Below are 21,615 nucleotides of genomic sequence, written 5' to 3' on the forward strand. Positions count from 1 at the left end.
GGCATGCATGTGGTGAAATACGTAGTCATCAATTGTAACTCTGAAGCCTGTTGAGTAGCCTTCTTGCTATACCGCAGTCGGCACATTCTTTTGCTAGATTGCATTTGGGGCTTATCGCATCAGAACCCAGTGGCTGATTGTAAATATGGGGAACAGATTTTGGAGTCTCCTCTCGCTGAAAGTGTGGGCCATGGTTATCGAAGACTGGCTTCTTCTGGAGGTTGTCAACATGATAATCTAGATGTGACCTTCTGTGATGGTCTTCTTTCTTCCTTGGATGTCTGAACGTTGGCACAAAAAAGCCAGAATTGCCAGTTTCTATTGGGGCCACTCTTTCTTATCACTGCAACGGTGGTGCCACAATGGGAGCCCTTAATCCAGACAGATGTTTTGCCATCTAGCTGTAGGCTGTGTAGTTTTGTTAGATGTTGGTGGAGGATGCAATCGAATGCTTTAGTGAAGTCTAGTCGTAGCAAAAACATTGCCTTGTTACCTCTGCCAGAAATGACTGTGTTTGTGGTTTCTGGCAACCTAAGCTCTCGTGAATTGCACATGTTTAAAGTAACTTTCCTGTTCAGTATCGCTTCTCAACACTTCGAGCCTAGAAATCTGGCTTGAGATGCTGCCGAGTTGTGTTAGTAGCCCAAAAACTGTATTGTACCTTAATGCTGTGGCACTTTGCATTGAGCGAATGCAGTCAAGTGGTACTGCATGAGCAGCAAGAATGGCTGGCGAAGTCCAAGCTGACAAGTCCTCTGGCCAAGGGGTGCTCCTGATGCTCACATTGCTGGGCAAAACATTGTGCCAGGAAATGGCTGCGTTTCTACTACACAAGCGGAACCCTTCACTACGGTGCCTCATAGTCCCGTGTTTCTTTGAGATAATATTGGTCGTCTGGTATTCTGATGGAACTTCCAGAATTGTTTTTTGGTTTTTCTATGTAGCTCGTTGATTTTAGTATGACCCCAACCTGTGCTATGTGTTTGTCTTCCCAGTGGGACACGGCGGGGCAGGAGCGGTTCCGTACCATCACGTCCAGCTACTACCGGGGGGCACATGGCATCATTGTTGCCTACGACGTCACAGATCAGGTATGTGGCAATAGACCTGTAAGGTTCTCGGTATTACTGTATTTACTTAGTCTGAACGTGCACCTGACCAAAAAGTAGCATGTCTCCTGTTTTACAAGAAAAAATACAATTTTGACAATTTGAACTTCACAGAATGGCAATTTATCTGCCATGTGGACGAGGCAGATGGGCTGGGAAAGGCATTGGAGGAAAAGCTCTAGAAGCAACGCTGAGTGGGTGGGGCCGTCGCGCTCGCCACGAAGCTGTCGCATCCGGCGCAGCAGTTAGGAGGGGCGCCGGTCGCGGAGGTCCTCCGTGCTAAAGGAACTGCTGGAGGCGGGTGCATTCCGACAGCATGAATCTCTCCAGTACTTTGGTCTTGAGGTGCTGATATGGTGTAGCGCTCATGGGTGTAGAGAGAATGTCCAAGAGCTCGCTGGTAACATCAGGAAGAGGGACTGAGGCGACGTGGTAGTAGCATATCGTTTTTGAGCTGATGCGGTAGAGGCAGAATTGCACCTCGATCTGGTAAAACCAGACATGTGGATTCTGGGGCGAGAAGCGTGGGATGTAAAGCTGCAGTGTCGAGACATCCTCCGGATGCGAGTCCTGTTCCGTGGAGGGCTTGGGCGAATCAGTCATTGTGTTGGTCCTAGGTCACCATTTGTAGGCTTATGCCTCGGGAGCGAAGGAGAAAGGCAGGTGACTTGAATCAACACCGGAATATAACCGTGAGCTGTGGCTTCGTGTGCCACGACCAGGTGCCGTCTTTTTTTTCTTCTCATGAGGGCGCACGCTATCCGGGTTCTAGGCACCGCCCAAGGTTGGGCGCCACACAATATTTAGTTTTAACTTGCACCTCATCAAAAAGAAGTAGCACATCTCCTGTTTTAGCAATTATATAAAGATGCAATTTTGACTATTTAATCTTCACAGAAAGGGAATTTATGAACTTTCTCAGAAATATTTTCATTGTCCTTCACTGCTATTGCAAATAGGATGGTGGGTAGCACTTCGACAGTTCTGGTGGCGTCAGTTAACTACCTCTTCACTTCATCGTATGATGATACGCGCCTCGAGAATGTCAAAAGTGCATGTGGCTCTTTTGCTGCAAGCTTAGCATTTAAAACAACTTGGGAAAGCCATCATAATTAAAGTGTGCCTTTGGTGTCAGCCTACAGAGAAATTGTGCTCTGTTCTCATCTCTGTTGTTGACAGCTGGTGATGCTGACTTGACAGTTGGCTGTTGCCAATGCCGCAGACGTGATTTTGGTTTCGTATCTGATCGTAATGCGCCAGCCATTTTCTAGCCTATTTTCTCTGGAAAAAGGTGTTAAATTCATGTCATTAGGGTAATTTAGGCTCTCCATCTGGTACAGGCAAATGTGGGCATTGTTAAATGGCATCAAACTCCAAAGTAGTCTTGTGGCAGGAGTTCCCATTATCTCGATGCAATTTCTTTTTTGCACTGTTAAGTAGCCTCCTTGCTATACCACAGTCGGCACATCCTTTTGCTACATTGCAATTGGGGGCTTATCTGATTAAAACCCAGTGGCTGATTGTAAATATGGGGAACATATTTGGGAGCCTCCTCTCGCTGAAAGTGTGGGCCATGGTTATAGAAAACTGGCTTCTTCTGGAGGCTGTCGACATGATGATAATCTAGATGTGACCTTCTGTGATGGTCTTCTTTCTTCCTTGGATGTCTGAACGTTGGCACAGAAAGCCAGAATTGCCAGTTTCTATCGGGGCCACTCTTTCTTGACACTGCAACTGTGGGGCCACAATGGGAGTGTAGCCCTGTTTTAATACCTGGGGCGGCATGTTGCAGTAACAGTTGCAGTGTTGTGTGGTGGTTCCTGGGCAACACTCCCTTGGGGAGATTCAAGGCTTGGTATAGAGATATCTTGGTATAATTAACTTTAGGGAACCATGGTAAATTGTTCTTTATTCTGAAAGATCGGTAAATGAAAGCCCCAAAATTAACCATTCGGCCCATCAACCTATCAATTCACTAGTTGCCACTGTAAGAGCTATCCACGAAAACGTCGCTGTTGCTTCTGCCAGCATGCACCACCGAAGCACTGTTAAGAGTGATGCGTGCAAAACAGATGCTGCCGCCGGAACAAAAAGGTAGCACCGTGTCTGTCACCTCCGAAGGGAAGCGCAATGTTTCTTGCTTTTTGTTCACATTTCTTGCTGTGGACACTGCACCTGTCTCGTTGGAGGTGGTCACCTGAACTGCATCAAAGCTCAAGCGCGCGTAATCGACACCGGCCGGAAAGGGCAAAGTGCGACCGTCTGGCATCCCATGGAGGTTGTGTTTCACCAGGGGTGTAGCTAGTAGGGCCTGGCCACAGAAAGAGGTGTGTGCAAAAAGGAGGGAGATGCACCTCCGTCTCTGTTGCTAGGTGGCACTTTTCTGAGCGGAGCATGCGCTAACAGAACCTGATGCATTGTCGCCTTGGCTGGCCTGCATTCTTTTTTTCCCGGGCACTGTCTCGGGTTTCGAGAACCCATGTGCCCTGACATCCTCTGTGCCTTGTGGTCCGTTAGCCTACTGTTTTGGCTGCCATGAAGGAAACACTAAAATAGAAGGATTGCTGGATTTTGGCATGTTCATTCGTAGTACTGAAGTGTTAAAGTGACGCGTAAACGGAATAATGATCGCTATTCTGAAAAGTTAGGTTATCTGAAGTTCATTGTACTGAAATATGTTCATTGAAAACTATAAGCAGGCACAGGTAATTTCTGAACATTTTGTTAATGCGGTGTTTGTAGTAATGAGGTTTCGGTGTACATGTTGGCAATGTGAATTATGGGGCGTTTGGCCATCAACATTTTCGTAGTTTCAGGCTTCACCAGAGTAGCTGTCATCTCCAAGTGTATTGATCTTTTCTGTTTTGGCTGTCAGCAGTTTCGAAACTTGCTTCACGCAAACTTCATTGAAGTAAAAATTTGAGCATCGCTGATTTCATTATACGGTTGAAACTCGCGATAATGAAACCCCATGATAGCGAAATTCTCGTGACAACGCAACATTTTTTGTATCTTCGGCGAATACCCATAGGATTCAATGTGTTTCATAGCTCTTGACCATGAAATGTTGCTGTACTACAATCCCGCATCAACGAAATTTGCCGGAACATAACCCTGCATATTACCTGCTCCCTCATGTCTAGCAGGCTCTAAATTGTGCTCAAGCACCATCGCTTTGCACTAAAATTGTGTAAAATAACACCACATTACACTTGCATGGGAAGCGCCATTTTTGTTTACTAAAATAACCAAGTGCCTGGAGCGATTTCGTGCACCGGAAATGCGTCGTGGGCATCTTGTTTGATGGATCGCCATTTCAAAGTGGCATGCGTGTTGCTACCAGCATGTTACGACAGTTCTTGCACACCTAGGGCAGTGCTTAATGTGCACCTCAGTGAGCAAAAGCAAGGAAGTCCATGTCTCACTGATGTGGTATTGTTTACGGCGCTTAGCCATGCATCGAGCCGTGATAGAGCGATCATCAGGGAATACAGTGCAGTCCACATGTAACAGTAGTACCACATATAACAATATATCACTAATAACAATGAGACTACTTCAGAGTATCAACTTATGCATTAGGGTAATAAGAAAAAAAATATATATCAATGTTATTCAACGCATATCGGATATAATGGTCAAAATTCTGCCTTTTGGGCAGCATTATTTTTTTATTCAAAATAAACAGGAAATTTGCTTTGCCTAGTTCCCCTTTAACTGACACTGGGTGAAAAGTTTGCCTGCGTGAGTTCGTATCTCCCGCCATTACCACGCAGCGCATTCCCGCCAGCGTGCTAATTGCGAACACCGCGGAGAGCATCGCAAGTTGGCGCAGCATGCCACAAGATGGCGCCAGCTGCTTTGCGTCCGCATCACCGGCGAGCGTCTAGAGACAGAAAAAAAAAGTGAAGCAAATCGTGCCTGCGCTCCCTTTCTACAATCTCCCTCTTTCTCTGCAAGTGCGGAAATGCGCCGCGGAAGCAGTTTACAAAGTACGAACTTGTGCAGTCGATGATCTCGACGATTCTGAAAACCACGAGTGTCACGATCATGAAGGCTAGAACCAGTGACCATGCCGATCAACGAAAACGGCGTGCTTTATGTGCCAGCGTGGAACTCCCCATGTGCAAAACCAACACAGTAGCTGCCGCTGCCATAACCGAATGCTGGGCGCACATCACTACTGGTGATAAAGTAGATGGTGCCTTGAGGGAGGGGTTTCTGAGTGCAGATAGTGCTGCCTCGTTCAATGAAGAATCTCTGACGGGGTGATCGTTGTCGCGACACAGACGGTGGGGTGGTGCGACAGAGGCGACGACAGCAGCGACAGTGACGACGATATTGACAGTGGCTTGTCTTTGACACCGATCCCAATGTTCACGCATAGTGCACCGTCGTCTATGCAGTCTTTCACTGATTTCATGCACGCTAAATTACAGCCACCAGTGTTCACGCAGCCACTGGACGCAATGCACACTGCGGTTGTGAACCTGAAACTTCAGCGAAAGCAAGTGCTGATTTCTGACTATTTCAGCGTGCCTAACGCATGACACATTGTTTAGAGGTATAAATAAACGTATCATTTTTCACAGCCTACTTTCTACAATGCTAATTTTTACTCTAAAGGGCAAATTCCGTTTCAGAGCTAAAAAGGTATGTTTGGCAGCTTTTTCTTTTTTTTATGGCAGTCCAGATACAGCAATGATGGGTTATAACAATCAGGTTTTTCATTCTTGATATCGTTATAAGTGGACTGCACTGTATGCATCCCTTGCTTCAAGAAATTTTGACAGTAAAGTTTGGTTCTGTGATGCAATACCTATTCGTGCTGTTTCATTTCACGATGAAATTCTTTCAAAAGGTAACTTTTTTGAATTCCCCTGCCGATTTCGTTATTGCGAGGTTCAACTGTAATTGTTTTGCATCAAGTTTGCTGATGGGGAATAACAAACTTTATTCTGCAAATTTCATTGAACCGGTATTTGTTACGCATTGATTCGACTTCAGCACGGCATGCATGAGCAAGATGACATGCTGGGTGCCTGTAGTCCGACTTCATGGACACCAAATTGTCTAACCCACAATCAGACGTTGCCATCAGCTTTTGCGCTTGGTGCAGGATTTCCCCGACTAATATTGGAAACATTTGTACTAGGGAAACACCAAGCCGCTCATGAAATCTTTTAACACTCTCTCCACTGGCTTTCCATTGCTCGTTATACAAGGTTAACCTGCCATGGTTGCTCAGTGGCTATGGTGTTGGGCTGCTGAGCACGAGGCCGCGGGATTGAATCCCGGCCACAGCGGCTGCATTTCGATGGGGGCGAAATGTGAAAACACCCATGTACTTAGATTTAGGTGCATGTTAAAGAACCCCAGGTGGTCGAAATTTTCGGAGCCCTCCACTACAGCGTGCCTCATAATCAGAAAGTGGTTTTGGCACGTAAAACCCCATAATTTAATTATGCAAGGTTATGCTTGCGCGTAACCCTTGAGTCAAAAGGGCACGTGCTATGACTAAGAGAAATATCTTCGAGCAATGGAAAAACAAGCATTGACTGGTGAAATCGTATGGCTTCAACTCATCAGAGGCGGGTGTACTGTAAGCCTATGAAAAGGGGAGACATTTTTCTTGGCTCTTCCTGTCTCCCATAATGCAACACCCTCACTAGCAAGTCTGGTTGGTAAAACCCACACGTCAGAGCTTTGATCTGTCCCGATGCCGGCATTGTGTGCACGTACGAAATTGCTGAGAAAACTGGACACGTGGCGATGTGATAACTACTGAACTCTGGCTCTGCAGGCGCGCTGTTACATATGACTTTTTGGCATCTGGCCTTGCTCTGAATGTATTGCTTCGTGGGTTTACAGATTTACTTTAGCTGCCTGCAGCTGGCTCTGTAGCACTCGTGGCCTCTTCAGTGATTTATCCATTCAGTAGAAATTATTGGCTTTTTCCAACTGGGTCATGAAGGCTCTGAAACAGCCAGAACGTTTGCCTACTGTTGGATCTTCCTACAAGTAAAGAAAATGTGTTTAATATATCAAGAGAACATATTACATATATTTATACTATATATAAACAGGACATCTTGCAGCAAATTTAAAGGCTTGTTGCTGCGCAAGTTGGTGTTTAGCTTTGTTTGTTAAATTTGTTTGTGCATTCGGCTGATTGCTTTCGAGCACGATTGTGGTGCACCTTACATTTGGCTGTTAAATGTCTACTGCTTGGGGCACCTTTTTCCTGTTCATTCAGAACACTATGCTCCAGCTTGGAGTGTTCAGGAATGCTCGACTTCGTCCTGGTATCTAGGGGAGGTTGTTGGAGTGTGTTTGAGTGGCAGGAACTACTAAAATGTACCATAAGGTACATACAGGATTTGATCATGCCGTGGTGTAATTGAGGTGTAGTCATCCCACTGCACGAGTAGGGGTATAGCTTTATCGTTGCAGTGCATTCAGGGCCAGGCCCTATTCTTCGTGAAGGCACTGGTTACTGCAAAAAAAGCTGGCTTCTTCTGGTGGTTGCCAAACATGATGACAGACATAGACTTGACCTTTTGTGATGGGTCTTTTTCTTCCTTGGATGTCTGAAAGTTGGCGTGTCTAGCCAGAATTGCCAGTTTCAGTGCAGGCCGGAGTTGCAAATTTATCGGAATATAAGCCCTGCCACTGCAGTTTGTATGTAGCACTGCTGCCGTATAAACGTGCTAGCCGCATTAATATTGTTAAGCAAAGGACTAGTGAGCAAGACTAGCAAGTATTTACAGGTTATATTTGCCGCACGCGTGTATCAATCTGCCATAGTGGGTAAATTTCATTGCGGCCACCTGTACTGGGATGCCACGTTGCGACATTCATTGTGTGGGTACTGGCTAGAGGTTATCAAATGCAGTGGTGGTCCGCCTGTGCCATATTGCTACACTTCGACTTGCCTGTTCCGGGCTGGTACTGCCCACTCAAGTATCATTTGTGCCAACTGTGCGAAAGTGCGGTATTTTCAAGTTTTTGCGGCAATGAAATGTTTTCAGTAGGGTTATGCAATCACTCCACTATACGAATGGATTTGTAAATATTCAAATACAGTCGACTGATTTTCCATACACCTGACTTTTCGGACATGTTCGAAAATGTTCTAGAGCATTCGCAGCACCGCCACTTACCCATAGTCAATGTATAATAACGTCTGAAATTTCGGACGCAAAAATCTTTTGCCGTCCGATTTTCTGGGCTTTTTACCATGACTGCAGGTCCGAAACTGCATTAATCAAAGCCTCCACTGCGGCCATATTGATTATCTTGCCGCCTTGAACCGGCACTCTCGCACGCAGATCCGCTGGCAGCCGTAGCCACCACTGTGGTAATGCTAGGCCCAGCTACTTCGATGTTAGCTGCCAAGCTTGCTGTTTGACGCCGTGTTTTTCATTGAACCAATCTCCACTGTTACTCCGCCTCTGTAATACTTGCCAATGGCTTCCAAGTACAGCTCATTGCATATTGCCAGTTCCCGAAAGTCAGCTTCCCCTCAATACCGCAGTGTTATGCAGTGAAGCGTACGCGAAGTATTGGGGGGGAAGCATAAAAACATTGGAAGGGGCAATTGTCACTGGACACGGTATGTTCCCTCAATTGTACACGTGTGTACCTACCATCTCCTATCACAGTATGAGCACCGATGCGCCTAATAATAATAACCCGCCGTGGTTGCTCAGTGGCTATGGTGTTGGGCTGCTGAGCACGAAGTCGCGGGATCGAATCCCGGCCACGGCGGCCGCATTTTGATGGGGGCGAAATGCGAAAACACCCGTGTACTTAGATTTAGGTGCACGTTAAAGAACCCCAGGTGGTCGAAATTTCCGGAGTCCTCCACTACGGCGTGCCTCATAATCAGAAAGTGGTTTTGGCACGTAAAACCCCACAATTTAATAATAATAATTATAACAGTAATAATAATAATACTTTATTGCACAAAGTTACAAACAAAGCGGCTACAAATTGAGCCTGCCAAAGCCACAGAGAGCTTGAACGGCAGGGCCTGGCAGGCAGCAGAAATCATTAGGAAATGTAAATGGCATACCTTTCTCATTTTAAGATAGTCCATAGGAGGAAAAAAAATAAAGTAGGAAGGAAAGCAGTGAAGGCAACTAATTGTCTGACCACTGAAGGTGACTAATTATCAATTTGCCTGAGTGCCTTTTTTAACTTGTATTTAGTTTGAGCACGCAAGACACATTGAGATAATTTATTAAAATATACAGGACCATAGTAGTCTCGTGTTCTCTTGCCGTATTATGTCAAACTGGCAGCCTTTAGAGCTTTACGTGCATAGCTTTCTTCTCGTTAGGCTACAATATTTTATTGTTTACAAAATTGAGCCCCTTGTCCAATGAATAAAAATGTTTGCAACATCTGTGTGGTATACCGTCCCTGGGTAGACAAGTTTAATTGGTTGCTGTTGGCTTTGTGTCATGCTTCACTGTTCAGCATCACTTAATGATGACACAATACCTAATAAGCTTTGCCAAATGGCTAGATTACTGCTGTACTACTGCAAGTGTTCCAAAAAGACAAATTTTTCTGCTTCAATAGTGCTCCAAAATGCTGGTGTGGCTGCTCTTAATCTGCAAGAGAATGACATTTTTTTTCTGCTCCGAATCCATAACTGGCTGGACTACCTCTGCAAATGGTACATTTAGACTCGACCTCCACTGGTCAGGTTTTAAGTGTTTCATGAAACTGTACAAAGCCATAACGGCAGTATGTATATTGCCTGAAGATATTTGGCCATACAAGACATCTAATTGTGCTTTTCCATTTTTGGGCTCTCTATAGCATGCCGAGTGAGCACAGTTTAGCCAAGGATGCTAGTTAGGAGTGTGCATATATTAGAAAAGTTTGATTGTACAGTATACTTTTATTAGTTGTATTCGATTTGCAAAATAGATGTTCGAACATGTTTTAATGTTCGGTTCGATACGATTATTCGAATTGGATCGAGTATATTGCTGACTGTGCGGGAGCCAACATGGTTCTTAGCATTTGTTTCTAACTAATCTAAGAATATTGGGGAGATTTTCTGCTGAAATTTGCGTATCGTGCTGCTAGTGAAATTTTTGCCCCTAAAGCACACTTAGCCACTAAATGTCTAAACTGTGCAGGAAAGCCAGCCTTTCAGTAGCAAGGAGCAGGGGTTTGCGCACAGTGCCGCCCTCAATTGAGTGTATTGCTTGTGACAGTGATGAGTGAAGACTGGCACAGGGTCAAATGCCTCTGATTTTGCGGCCATTTGATGCAATATAATCAGGCACAGGCTGGTGAGGATAGCTAGTGGGAATCACTAAATTTTCCAAGTTAACATGAGCCAAATGCACAATGCTTTAGTATAACAGCTTACTAGTCTAGCTTTTTAGTATTGTCAATTTATTGCAATGCTCCAAGATAAAAAAATTAACCAAACTTTCTAATAAATGCGTGTGCATATCATTTGATATTCGAAGCTGAGTATTTGTATTCAGTTGGAAAATTGTTATATTTGCACAGCCCTAATATTGGTGTTATTATACAATGTTCCTATCTCATTTAGCACACTTTATTAGGGCGATACTTAGTCATCGTTAAACATGGTTGGGTTTGGAAACTATGCCACTGACTTTGACATGCTTAATTTGATTCCTTTGCTCTCTCGATCGCAGGAGTCATTCAACAATGTCAAGCAGTGGCTTCAAGAAATTGACCGTTATGCCTGCGAGAATGTCAACAAGCTCCTGGTTGGTAACAAGTGCGACCTCACGACAAAGAAGGTGGTTGACTACACGACAGCGAAGGCAAGTGTTACATTTTGTCAAGTTGTCTCTCTACCAGTGCTTCTCAGCCCATTTAGCAAAGTGATAAGCATCAACATATGCTTTATTACTGCAATGTTCTTATACTCCTGCACGGCTGCAGAACTGCACTTGAAGTGATCTCCGATCTCGGGAATGCGAGAAAAGTGCAATGCAGGGTTCACAGTAGTCCTTGACACCCTTTGAATACCTTTGACTTCGAATATGACATGTCTCAACCCTTACATTTTCTACAGTCCTTAGAAATGCTGGAATTCCTGCTTTAGCTCGCTCATTGTATTTTGCCTGTAGATCTGGCCCCACAATTGGCGCAGTCGAAAGGCCAAACATATTCAGCTTAATTACCGTAGTGGAGCTCAGTCGCCATTCGGTTGCTAGGTCCGTTATTTGTGTGTGTGCCCTTTCGTTTGTGTGCAGTGAAAGAAAGCTCCCGCACTCTTGAGGCCAGTGTTTTAAGGTAATGTTGCTTTTATTTCTTGGAGGAGGCCTTGTCAGGGCATTGGAAGTAATTGTGAAGAATATAGTCCGTGATTATGGGGTGATGGACTTGGCATGATGACACACATACTCCTGGGAATGATGAAAAGTGATTGTTTTGCCATCAACCGTTCCTTTGGCTGTCTGAACACAAGTCCTTGCACCCCAGTTGCTGTTGTTCTGTGAGCAGCACATTTAGGAATTTTTCTCTGGTTAGAAATGGTCCACTGCAGGGTGACAGTTGGAAATAGGTGCTTAGGTTGGGTTAAATGCCTTTTTCTGTTTCTGGTGTCTTAAGGCTCGCATATTTCGGGGTTAGCGTGGGTATACTGCAGTGCATAAGGGTTCTGGGAACATGTCACAGCTATCAATTTTGTTCTACATTGGTATAGGACTGTTCACGTTTTTACTTTCCATCTGTATACTTCGAGATCTTGTATACGATCCTTCTTGCTTTTACTCCTGTTGCAGCCATTCTTGCTTTATTTGCAATGTTGCAGCACATGACGGCTAGTCTGTACCTGCCACTTTCATGATTTGATCGTAAAAGTGCGAAATTTTTCAAACCAAGATTTTGATTGACACCACTTAGTTTTCTTCATTTGCATCTAGTTTAGGGGAGAGCACACTCACGAAAATAAATGCCGTCCTTGACTGTTTTTTTGTAGCCAGATTAGTTCAAACATGTTGATTATGTAGACCTAAATGCGTAGCAACAACTTACAGAACCAGTGTATAACAGCGACTGCAACTTCAGCTGCCATTAAGGGGGGACACCCCACTTAAATTTTCATTTATTTGTGGCCACAATTTGATAAAACTTGCATCACTTATGTATTCTGACATGCTGATTTCAAATATTCAATTGGTTTTCCCATGCAACAAGTACTTTTCAAAATATAAGCAATTCATGTTTTTTGTATGGACTAATTTGGAGGCAAGTTCTCTCTACAATGCTGGCTGTTAATGAAGGAGACTGGCACATCAAAATGATGTTGAATGATCAGAGGTTGCAGTGCTACAAGAATGAATGTTCTAAACTGATTTATGCCGAAGTTACAGCATGTCAAACTTTTGTAAGCAGAAGGCATTAGTGAAACCCTGGAGAAATTATTACTTGTTCAAAATTTCTGTAATGATATTTGTTCACATTTTAGGCCTACTGCACTCTCAATTTGTCCACCTTTCTGACGAAAAAAGAATTATTGCAATAAGATGAGTAGAACCACAGATATCGTCACTCCAAAACTACACTACCATCAAAAATGTCGTTTTGAGAAAACGAGAAAAAACATTTCAGGACATGTTCATGGTGATTACGGCAAATGCTTGAATACTAAATTGATCAAGGATGATACAGGGGTCCAACCAGGCAAGAATGAAACTTTCGCTTCTTTAAGGGGGGACACTGTAATTCAAATAATGTTCATGATGCTTGCCATCAATATTCATGAAACTTTCCATTCTTGTTAAGACTTTTGTGCTGATTTCAAATATGTAATTATTACTAGGCCATTTAGTTCTGAAGATAAATGAAATTCATTGTTCATAATTTGCAGAAACAATAGGGGGAAAAAATGCGCTACGAAATTCGTATTGGCACATGCCTGGGTACTAGAAAACATAAGGAACATAATGGTAGGAATACTATTTTGATATATCAAATATTAGTAATTTTATAGCAATTCAATCTTTACTGTTAGAATTGTGGCTACCATACTGTCTGATCTAAAGCAGAACTGAAAATTTTTAAAGCATAAATTCCAAAATCTGACCCTACATTGTGTACAAGGGAAAAGTCTGTGTTTTGAGAAAACGAGAAAAAAGGAATACATTCACTTTTAATCAAAAGTACAGAAATAATTTTGCATTATTTTGCAGTGAAAGTGGCTAAAAGCCACCAGGAATGTAGTCGCTCTGACCGCGGCCACCCAAATGCGGCAAAAACATCGTTTAGCGCCGTTCGCCGATTTCCGGTGGCTTGCATCGTGCGCGCGGCGAGGTTGTTCACGCGGGTCGAGCTCCATGCCAACGCGATATCGCCGCAACACGCGCACGTGATAACGATCTTTATGGCGAAGCCAGATTACCGTTCGCTTTTGCCTACTGCGACGCTGCCGCCGCACACCTTGCACTTGACATCAGTCCGTTCACGGAGTCCACTGAGGAAAGCGAAGCCTTCCTCGGCGTCGACTGGCGCGGCTGCAACGCCGTCGGCGCAAGTGAGCAAATCCAACACCCGCTTTGTTGCTGGCGTTGACGCAAGAACTCGAAGTTTTTTTGAGCATTCATCTCCCTCTGCAACAAATCCGCACGCTGCAACATTGCAGTGTCACGCCGAACGCAGCCGCTGTCCGTAACGATTTCACTCATTTGTGAGCTGGCTAGGCCTACTTCGGCATCATTTGCGGTTGGTGGCGAGCTACTCTCGATGCTTTCAGAAGGAATGGAGCGCTTTTGAAAGTAATAAGCTGATCGCTTCTTCTTTTTGCCGAACTTGTGCCTCGTGGCGAACTTTCCCGGTGGATCGGACATCGTTGGGCATGTGCCAACAAACCTACGAGACGCGCAGTCGCGTCGCCTGCGGAGTGGAGCAGACGATGGGAACCTCGCGCAGCCAACCACAGCACGCGTTTTTGGTCACGTGCGCTAGTCAACGAATCGGATCGCGCGTTCGGGCTTCTTTTTCTCGCCGGATTTCAGCGTCACTGGCGTACCGACGGAATCACTTTTGGCGGGAAATTAAAGAAGAAAGGCTCCTCTTTCCAACGAGACCAAGATGGCTGCGATCGCGCGCGTAGAAAAAGAGCTACGCGCCGCGATAAGAAGGGCTGTTTTTGCGCGGAATTCAGCTCACAGTGATGTTATAAATTGATATTGCGCACGAAATACTCTTCCCCGAGATTCGAAACTTGGTGAATTAAAGGAATATTAGCTGTAGATATCTAAAATTTCGTTTTCAAAAAATCGATTTTTTCGCGATTTTTTCGCCGCAAAGAGCCGTGTCCCCCCTTAAGTGATTGTATTGTGAATATGCTTCATAAATATTTGTGGCACAGATTATTCTTGCTGTGACTATGAGCATGCAGAGTGCCTGTTGACAGAGCCTCTACAGAACAAAGCCTGCACACTGTGAATAAACAGTCAACATCTTCATAATTGCAAATCTTGAATAAACGGTCAACATCTTGATAATCAACTTTTAGTACAGCTGCAGCACCCTTATGGCCTGAGTATAATGAAGAGGACTCTCGCATTCATGCAGTGCTTACGAGTAAAACACAAGCTTGGTTGACTTGTGTTAAGGCAGGAACAGTTCATCCATTTCTCCAGGTGGGAAGAAAGCCAGAATGATTGAGATACAGATTTGTCTAAAGCTGTGGTTAGGCATGCATTGCTTGTTGGGGAGGCAGTATTGAGTAGCTTCTGTGGCGTGTTATATAACTTTTAGGCTAGCGGCACGCAGGGCCACTGGTACACCAAAACCTCGTTAATTTGGATTTTACATGACCAGAAAAAATGTCTGAAATAACTGAATGTTAAGATATCAAAATTATCAAGAAAACAAACAAATGCTTACTACGTCAACTTGCTTTTACTTATGAATAGGTAAATCAGTAAATCCTGCTTATATTTTGCACTAAAGCAGAGTGGAAGCTGCAATTCTCATCACCTCATGACTGATTAGCGCATAGCAGCGAAGGCCTCCCGTGCGTCCTTGTCCTACATGCGCTTTTGCTCACCATGTACACTTCCCGATCATTTTTTTTTTTTGCCATTGAGCTGGTCAGCAATAGATGGTCCGTCTATCGTGATGTAGTTGGCGCTTTTCATTCTCCACAGCTTCCGCCGTGTTTGTGACATTGCATACACAGCCACAAACTACAGTCGAAACCAACTTATAATGCTCCTGGTTTTGACAATATATCGGTTATAACAATGAGAAGTTGCTGCGCTGTCGACTTCTGCATGTTTTCCAGGTGAAATGACCCGCTTACTGCAATGACCCCATGCCGCATTATCATTTATAACAATGAACTCTGCTGCTGGGTGTCCGAGCCGAAAGGTAGTGAAATATGAAATCCTTCAACAGAAAAAAAAAAAAAGGAAAAGGAGAAATTCGAGCAGCTGCACAATGGCCAGCTGCTCCAACAGCAGCCGCGCAGTCATTTTACAGCCTTCTCCACGCACCCCTGCCCTTCTACCCCTGCGAACACGAATGGGCTGCACCCATAGCTCTACGCTGCGCCACCCTCCGAAACACGAATGGACCGTGCCAACTGCACTGCTCGCATGTTGCTTACTGGCTCCTCATCAGCGCAGTTCTGCAAACAGCCTAATTGCTCACGTTTGCCTTTGCTGTTTGCGTCGAAATAGTTCCTGGCCACTTGGTTTCTCAGCTTAGTCTGACTAGCTGCAGATCCGCCCACTGACCATCGGCAATTCACGACGTTACCGGTGAAAAGAAAGCGTGCAGCTCTAGATTTGGAAACGAAGGGCTTCTAACCGATGAGGCGATCGTCACGAACATGCTTTCATAGGATAGTGACGGCGACGATGATGCGGTTGGGCAGGCTACCTCAATGTTGTCCTCACAGGAGGCCTAGCAGATGAAAAGGCCCCTTTTGTGGCGACTAAAGCAATGCCGCGACGGTGCTCGCACATCGCTTGCCACCCGTGGCCTGACCCCTCTTTGCAGTTATAGCAGTGCCATTCTTCAATGCCGAGAGGCGCAACTTGTTACGCCTGATCGGAGTGCCCAGGAAGCAGTTAAACGAGTGAACACAGTCAGCAGCCAGGTGGAGGAAGGTGGTGGGGAGGGGCGCAGGCCTCCCCACCATTATGGTTTTCTCACATCACCTCTGCCGTCCCCCTTGTTTTGACTTTTTCATGCAACCCGGTTATAACAATTATTAGTTGTAACAATGAAATTTTCGTGGCACTTCAATATTGTTATAAGTGGATTCGACTGTATTTGCTGCAACCGCTGTGGATGGAACTGTGGCTGCTATTGATGTGATCCTAGATGGCGACCACACAGTTTGGAAGGCATGTGGCTGAGTCGCGCACCAAGTGAAAATGAAACTACTGTTTACTGGAACCGCTGCGGAGGAAACCGTGGTCCCTATTGGCAGTTTTGAAGACATGTGGCCAGTATGGTGTTACTCATGCTGGTAACGGCAAGAATAAAGGCACAAATAGGCATGAAGCTTCTTGGTGTTCCTATGATTCATGTACAATTTCTGATGACTATAGTGATAGGGACTCTGCACTTCATTTCTGTTGATGCTAGTGCTGTTTTTGCTCTTTTACATTCCTCATTTTCAGTGCTCTGCCCTTGCCGAGCTCTGAGAGTTGTCCAAATTAAGCAAAGTGGTGCCAAATGCGCCTGCACTAACAAACGTCTGATTCCATAAAGCAATGCATATGCTTGCCAGGACCGGAGGACACTTTCAAATTATCGAAGTCTCTGAATTGAGGGCCAAATAAGGTCTTGCTGTACTGCGGCGGTGATGACTGCAGACTTTGCATGGATTGTGTTCTCATTTTTTTTTTTGGTACAGAGTAATTATGCGTGTTGTACTTTCTTGGAGCGGATAGTAAAGTAGCGTAGCTTCCACCTGCAAAATTGCATTTGCGAAAGCATAGGAAAGCAAAGTGAAAAATAAAATTTAATACTGAATTGTGTGTTGTCTTGAAATTTGATGAGAGCAATTTAGTACATCTAAACCTGGGTATAACGAACTTAATATAACAAAACTCTCGATATAACGAAGTATTTAACTTTTCGTAACTCTTGTGCATAGAACACTATGTAATTATAACCTCGATATAACAAAGTGTTTGTATGCAATTTCAATATAACGAAATTTCGCTTCCGCAGTAAAGGAATGCCGAGACAAATGGAAACTTCTGCTGACCTGGATGGTCAAAGGATTGAATTACAAGCGGCTGCTTGCACACGTGCCTCTCACAAATCACCCCGGGAGCAACCGTTGAAGTGCAGCAGCTTCATGTTCCATATAAACTCCAAGTGCGATAAGATCCTATTGCGCCCCGTGTACTTTGTGTTTTAGGTGCGAGGGAAAGTGTGCTGGGGGGTGAGACCAGACAGATGGTGTCTTCACGCTGAGTGGCGCCTCCCTGTGCCAGCAAAGGGAAAGAAGGGGCAGAGCACTCACTTTCACTCTAGATGCCATTTTTCTGTAGGAAGATAGACATTTGGGCATGTTGGTACTGGTTGAGCATCTTGAAGGGGCGGCACAAGACATAAGGGAGGAACACACAGGACAGCACTGAACTCACAACTAACTTTATTCGAAGGCATGCACGTGCTACAACCCGTAGCCATGATGGGAGAGCACGTGGCTATGGGTTGTAGTTACATAAGTTTGTGTATGCCTTCGAATAAAGTTAGTCGTGAGTTTAGCGCTGTCCTGTGTTGCTGCCTTCTGTCTTCGTCGTCTTGCGCCGCCCCTTCAAGATGTTCAGCCATTTTACTTTTTCTAATGTCTTCAAGCACACACATATTTCACTTTGATGTGAAGCAGATGCCTTAGAATTAAACTAGGATGTTGCAACTCTACATAAATGTGCATTTAGGTGCAAATCGAATGTTTCTTCAGACGAAAAACCCAAGCTGCAGGAGGTTGTTTCATTTCGGTTTCACATGTGTGTTCGTCTGTTGACTGTGGAATTTACGTGCCCCTCGCGTTTTACCACTGCAGGAGTTCGCGGACCAGCTGGGCATTCCCTTCTTAGAGACGAGTGCCAAGAATGCCACAAACGTGGAACAGGCATTCATGACAATGGCGGCCGAGATCAAGAACCGCATGGGCCCCCCAACAACAGAGGCAAACCTGCGATCTGGTGACGGCAAGATCAACCCGGGAACGCCCGTCCAGCCTCGCAGCTCCGGATGCTGCTAATTCGAAAGACTAGCCCCCCTTCCCCCTTCCCCCTTTCCTCCTACATCTAATACCCACAGTTCCAGAGGGAGACCTCCCAGCCTCCTCCTCCTTGCCTCTTGCTCCCCCTCCCTCCATCTCGTCCTCCAGCGAGGGAGACAACAAGGATGTACACACAATGCAGACATGACACATAAGTGGGCACACACCGAGAAGGCTTGCAGCTGCCACTGGGATGTGCGAAGATGAGAGCAGGAGCTACAACTGGTCCACGTGTTTCCTGGTCCTGCCTACTTTCCTTCCTCTGCTGCTTTCTGTGTAGCGCCTCCTCTCCCATTCCTTTTTCTTGTTGGATAATGTTGGCACATGAGTGACCCGTGTTCCTCCTGTCTCGTCCCCTTGCGTTTTTGGGCTGCTCTACAAAGAACCTCTTGCACTCGATGCACCTACATGTAGAGCTGTTGCTACTGCTGCCTACGCACAGCTTTACCGTGCAGTCCTCACCGTATTTAGGTTTGACACCGCGATCAGTCTCCTGCCCCTCTTCATATTGGCTACCTTTTTTTTTTTTTTTCAAAATATAAAGTTAACTATTCTTGTGTATGTATGTTAATATGTTGCTTTGTCATTTGCCATATGCCTGTGACCTCGCTCTGACACATTGCCCACACTTTCCTGAACTCTTGTGGGCTTGAAGTTCAAGCCAAGGTTGTTTTTACATTCTGTTCAGAGTCTAAAGTCATGAACTTGGCTGATGACCGGCTTGATGTTTGGATTATTCCTTGTGTTTTGTTGGTCCTGTCCGCGCCATGCAATTCGAGTTGCTGCTCAAAGTATGGCAGAAGGCTCATTGTGAATGTATGCCTTAAACTGTTTGTTGTTCGAGCCATTAAAGTGTTTCACATGCATGGTCCACCTAGAACTTGTGCATTGTGGGAGTGCTCCAGCTAACATGTTGTGTCTTGCATAAGTAATATCACCATCTCTTCCTTGGAAAGCAGTAGAGGGGAGGGACTCGGGGTACAGTTAACATTCTGTAGCCACGTAAATTGCATTCTGACATTTTGAAGAGTGCAGGGGAACTTGGTGCAGAAGTGCAGCAGTGGTTAGCGTGCTAGATCAAATGTTTTGTACCGAGTCGCGAGACCTTGGGAATGCTAGTGTACACATTTTTTCTATGGGACGAAGTTGAGGAGTTCACCTTGGTTGGAGGGGGGCTACAAGGGGGAATAAGTGCACGCATTGGGGAACAGTGTTGGGGAACTGGGCCTGGGTTTTCAAACCTTGGGTTAGTCAAATTGCAGGCTACGAATGGACTGGCGTCAACCCAAAGCCACTCGAATGGACGATAATTCTTTGGACGTGCCACGTCCAGAGTCTTGCTCTTTTAATCTGCCGTAGCATTCCACGTGTACACAAACATGACGAGCAGGGACTTCGTCAACGTGCAGGGTCGGAGGCTGGGAACTTTGCTGCGACCGTGTTGAACCTTGCGAGAACGTGGGACGACGTTGCCGCGGGTACACGGTGCGCGTGCTATTTCACCCCGCAGCAGAAGCAGCGAAATCGGGACTAACGGCAGGCGACAATAACAAAGTGCACTGTTTACTTTGGCTTGCGCCACTGCCTGGTTTGACCGAGGCTGGGGCTTTTTTCTGCCGGCATGCGCTGGTCACGCTGGTTCGAGTCGTGAAGGGCTGTCTTCTATTAGCAATTCTTTTTTTTTTTTCTGTTGGAATGCCTGTATTACTGCTTTACATTTATATATATATATAATTATATGCTGTATATGGCAATGACCACCTCCACATGTACATAAGAAAGGCGTAGGCTGTCTGTTGTGAGCTCTGTTCCTTCTCCCAGAGCTTGTGCTGGTTTTTAATGCAGTTTGTTTTACTTCTTGATTTGTTTTGTCTTCTTCGATTGCAAAGTTCTTCAGTGACCAGTCCAGGACTGGAGCCCTGCTGCAACCTTCGTTCTCAAAAGGGATTTGACCGTCCTGCCAAATTCAGAAGCGGCAAGGAAGTTAGCGAGGTGCCGAGTGTATGTTGCTAGGAGTGGCACGGTTTTTTTTTCTTTGTATGCATGCGTTGCATGGTGTTACCACATTAGCCGAAGGAAGAAAAGGGTTTTTGTTTCTACAGTTGTGGCACTTTGCCACTAGCATTATTTTTATTCTTTCAAAATTTTTTTTGTCATTGCAACTGTGGGTTTGATGGGGCTGCAAGACTTGCCTGTGAGCTTCCCTCGCTGTCACTGTGTGAGCGAGGGTCTTTTTTTTTTTTTTTTTTTTCCTGTTCCTCCGGACGCTTTTGTGCTCGGCCAGTCGAACGTGAGAGGTGTATGATTTAGTGTATATTTGAAGCGTATTAAAAGAAATCTCTTTGTTGGGCGTTTTCTTGTCTTCTTGTAGCCTTTGTGTTGCACTGAATGTGCCAAGCAGTGGCACTGGGAAAAGTCGTCGCTGGACTGTAAGTCATACTGAAAACCCGTTCAACTCTAATTTGTGGTGAGCTTCACTGTGGATGTATTTTTGGTTAGACTTGCGTTGAATTTTTAGTAAAAAGTCAATGTTCAAGGTGGTGGATTCCGTGTGTTCTCATTTTTCGTGTTGTCCTGCAAGCGCAATGTCCAGATGGCGCATGCCTCGCCAGTCGAGCAAACTCCCATGAAAGTATTTGGCCAAGGTTCAACACCTGTACATAAAGGTAACCAAGGTTGAGAACCTGTGCTTAAAGGAACACTAAAGGATAGTATTAAGTCACCGTAGACTGTTGAAGTACCATTCTAAAAATGTCGAAACGCTTGTTTCGTGCGAACAGGACTTTTATTAAGAGGAAATTCGTTCTGAAGCGTCCGCGTACCTCTAGCGCAGTTCAAATCGCCCGCTCTCGGATCGAGGAGTGCTGACGTCATCGTCTTTTAGTGACGTTGCGCCGTCGGTGAGTAAGACTGCACCCTCGGACGGCGTTACGGCTTTTCTGCGCAAAACGCAAACGCGCGGCCAGAAACGGCCGACAGCAGCGCGAAAGCGGAACTATGGTGGCTAACGGAAGGGAAAGCGTGCGACGATAAGCTGGTTCTTTATTTTATGACGCCAACTTTGATGCTCGTTGCAATGGACGACCCTGACGACGCTGACTCGCGATGCTGGGCTCGACTTCAGCGATTTAAGCACTGATGAACGTGACCTGCTGTTGAGGGCTCGCGCTGCCGGCGTCGTTGCGTACTACTACGACGGCAACTGTCATGGCTGTACATATTCGCACATATGTAGCT

General features: G+C 45.3%; 1 protein-coding gene across 1 annotated transcript in view; it reads left to right on the top strand.

The window, feature by feature from the left end:
- The window catches only part of Rab1 (RAS oncogene family member Rab1), a 41,138-nt gene extending 20,224 nt beyond the window's left edge, over nucleotides 1–20,914 (top strand). The window contains exons 5-7 of the mRNA XM_050181882.3: nucleotides 996–1,091; nucleotides 10,802–10,933; nucleotides 18,157–20,914. Coding sequence (XP_050037839.1) covers nucleotides 996–1,091; nucleotides 10,802–10,933; nucleotides 18,157–18,357 — 429 coding nt within the window. The 3' untranslated portion in view covers nucleotides 18,358–20,914. The remainder of the gene's footprint in view (nucleotides 1–995; nucleotides 1,092–10,801; nucleotides 10,934–18,156) is intronic.
- Nucleotides 20,915–21,615: the final 701 nt, after the last annotated feature.

The sequence above is a fragment of the Dermacentor andersoni genome, chromosome 7 (genome assembly GCF_023375885.2).
Source record: "Dermacentor andersoni chromosome 7, qqDerAnde1_hic_scaffold, whole genome shotgun sequence".
Classification (NCBI taxonomy): Eukaryota; Metazoa; Arthropoda; class Arachnida; order Ixodida; family Ixodidae; genus Dermacentor; species Dermacentor andersoni.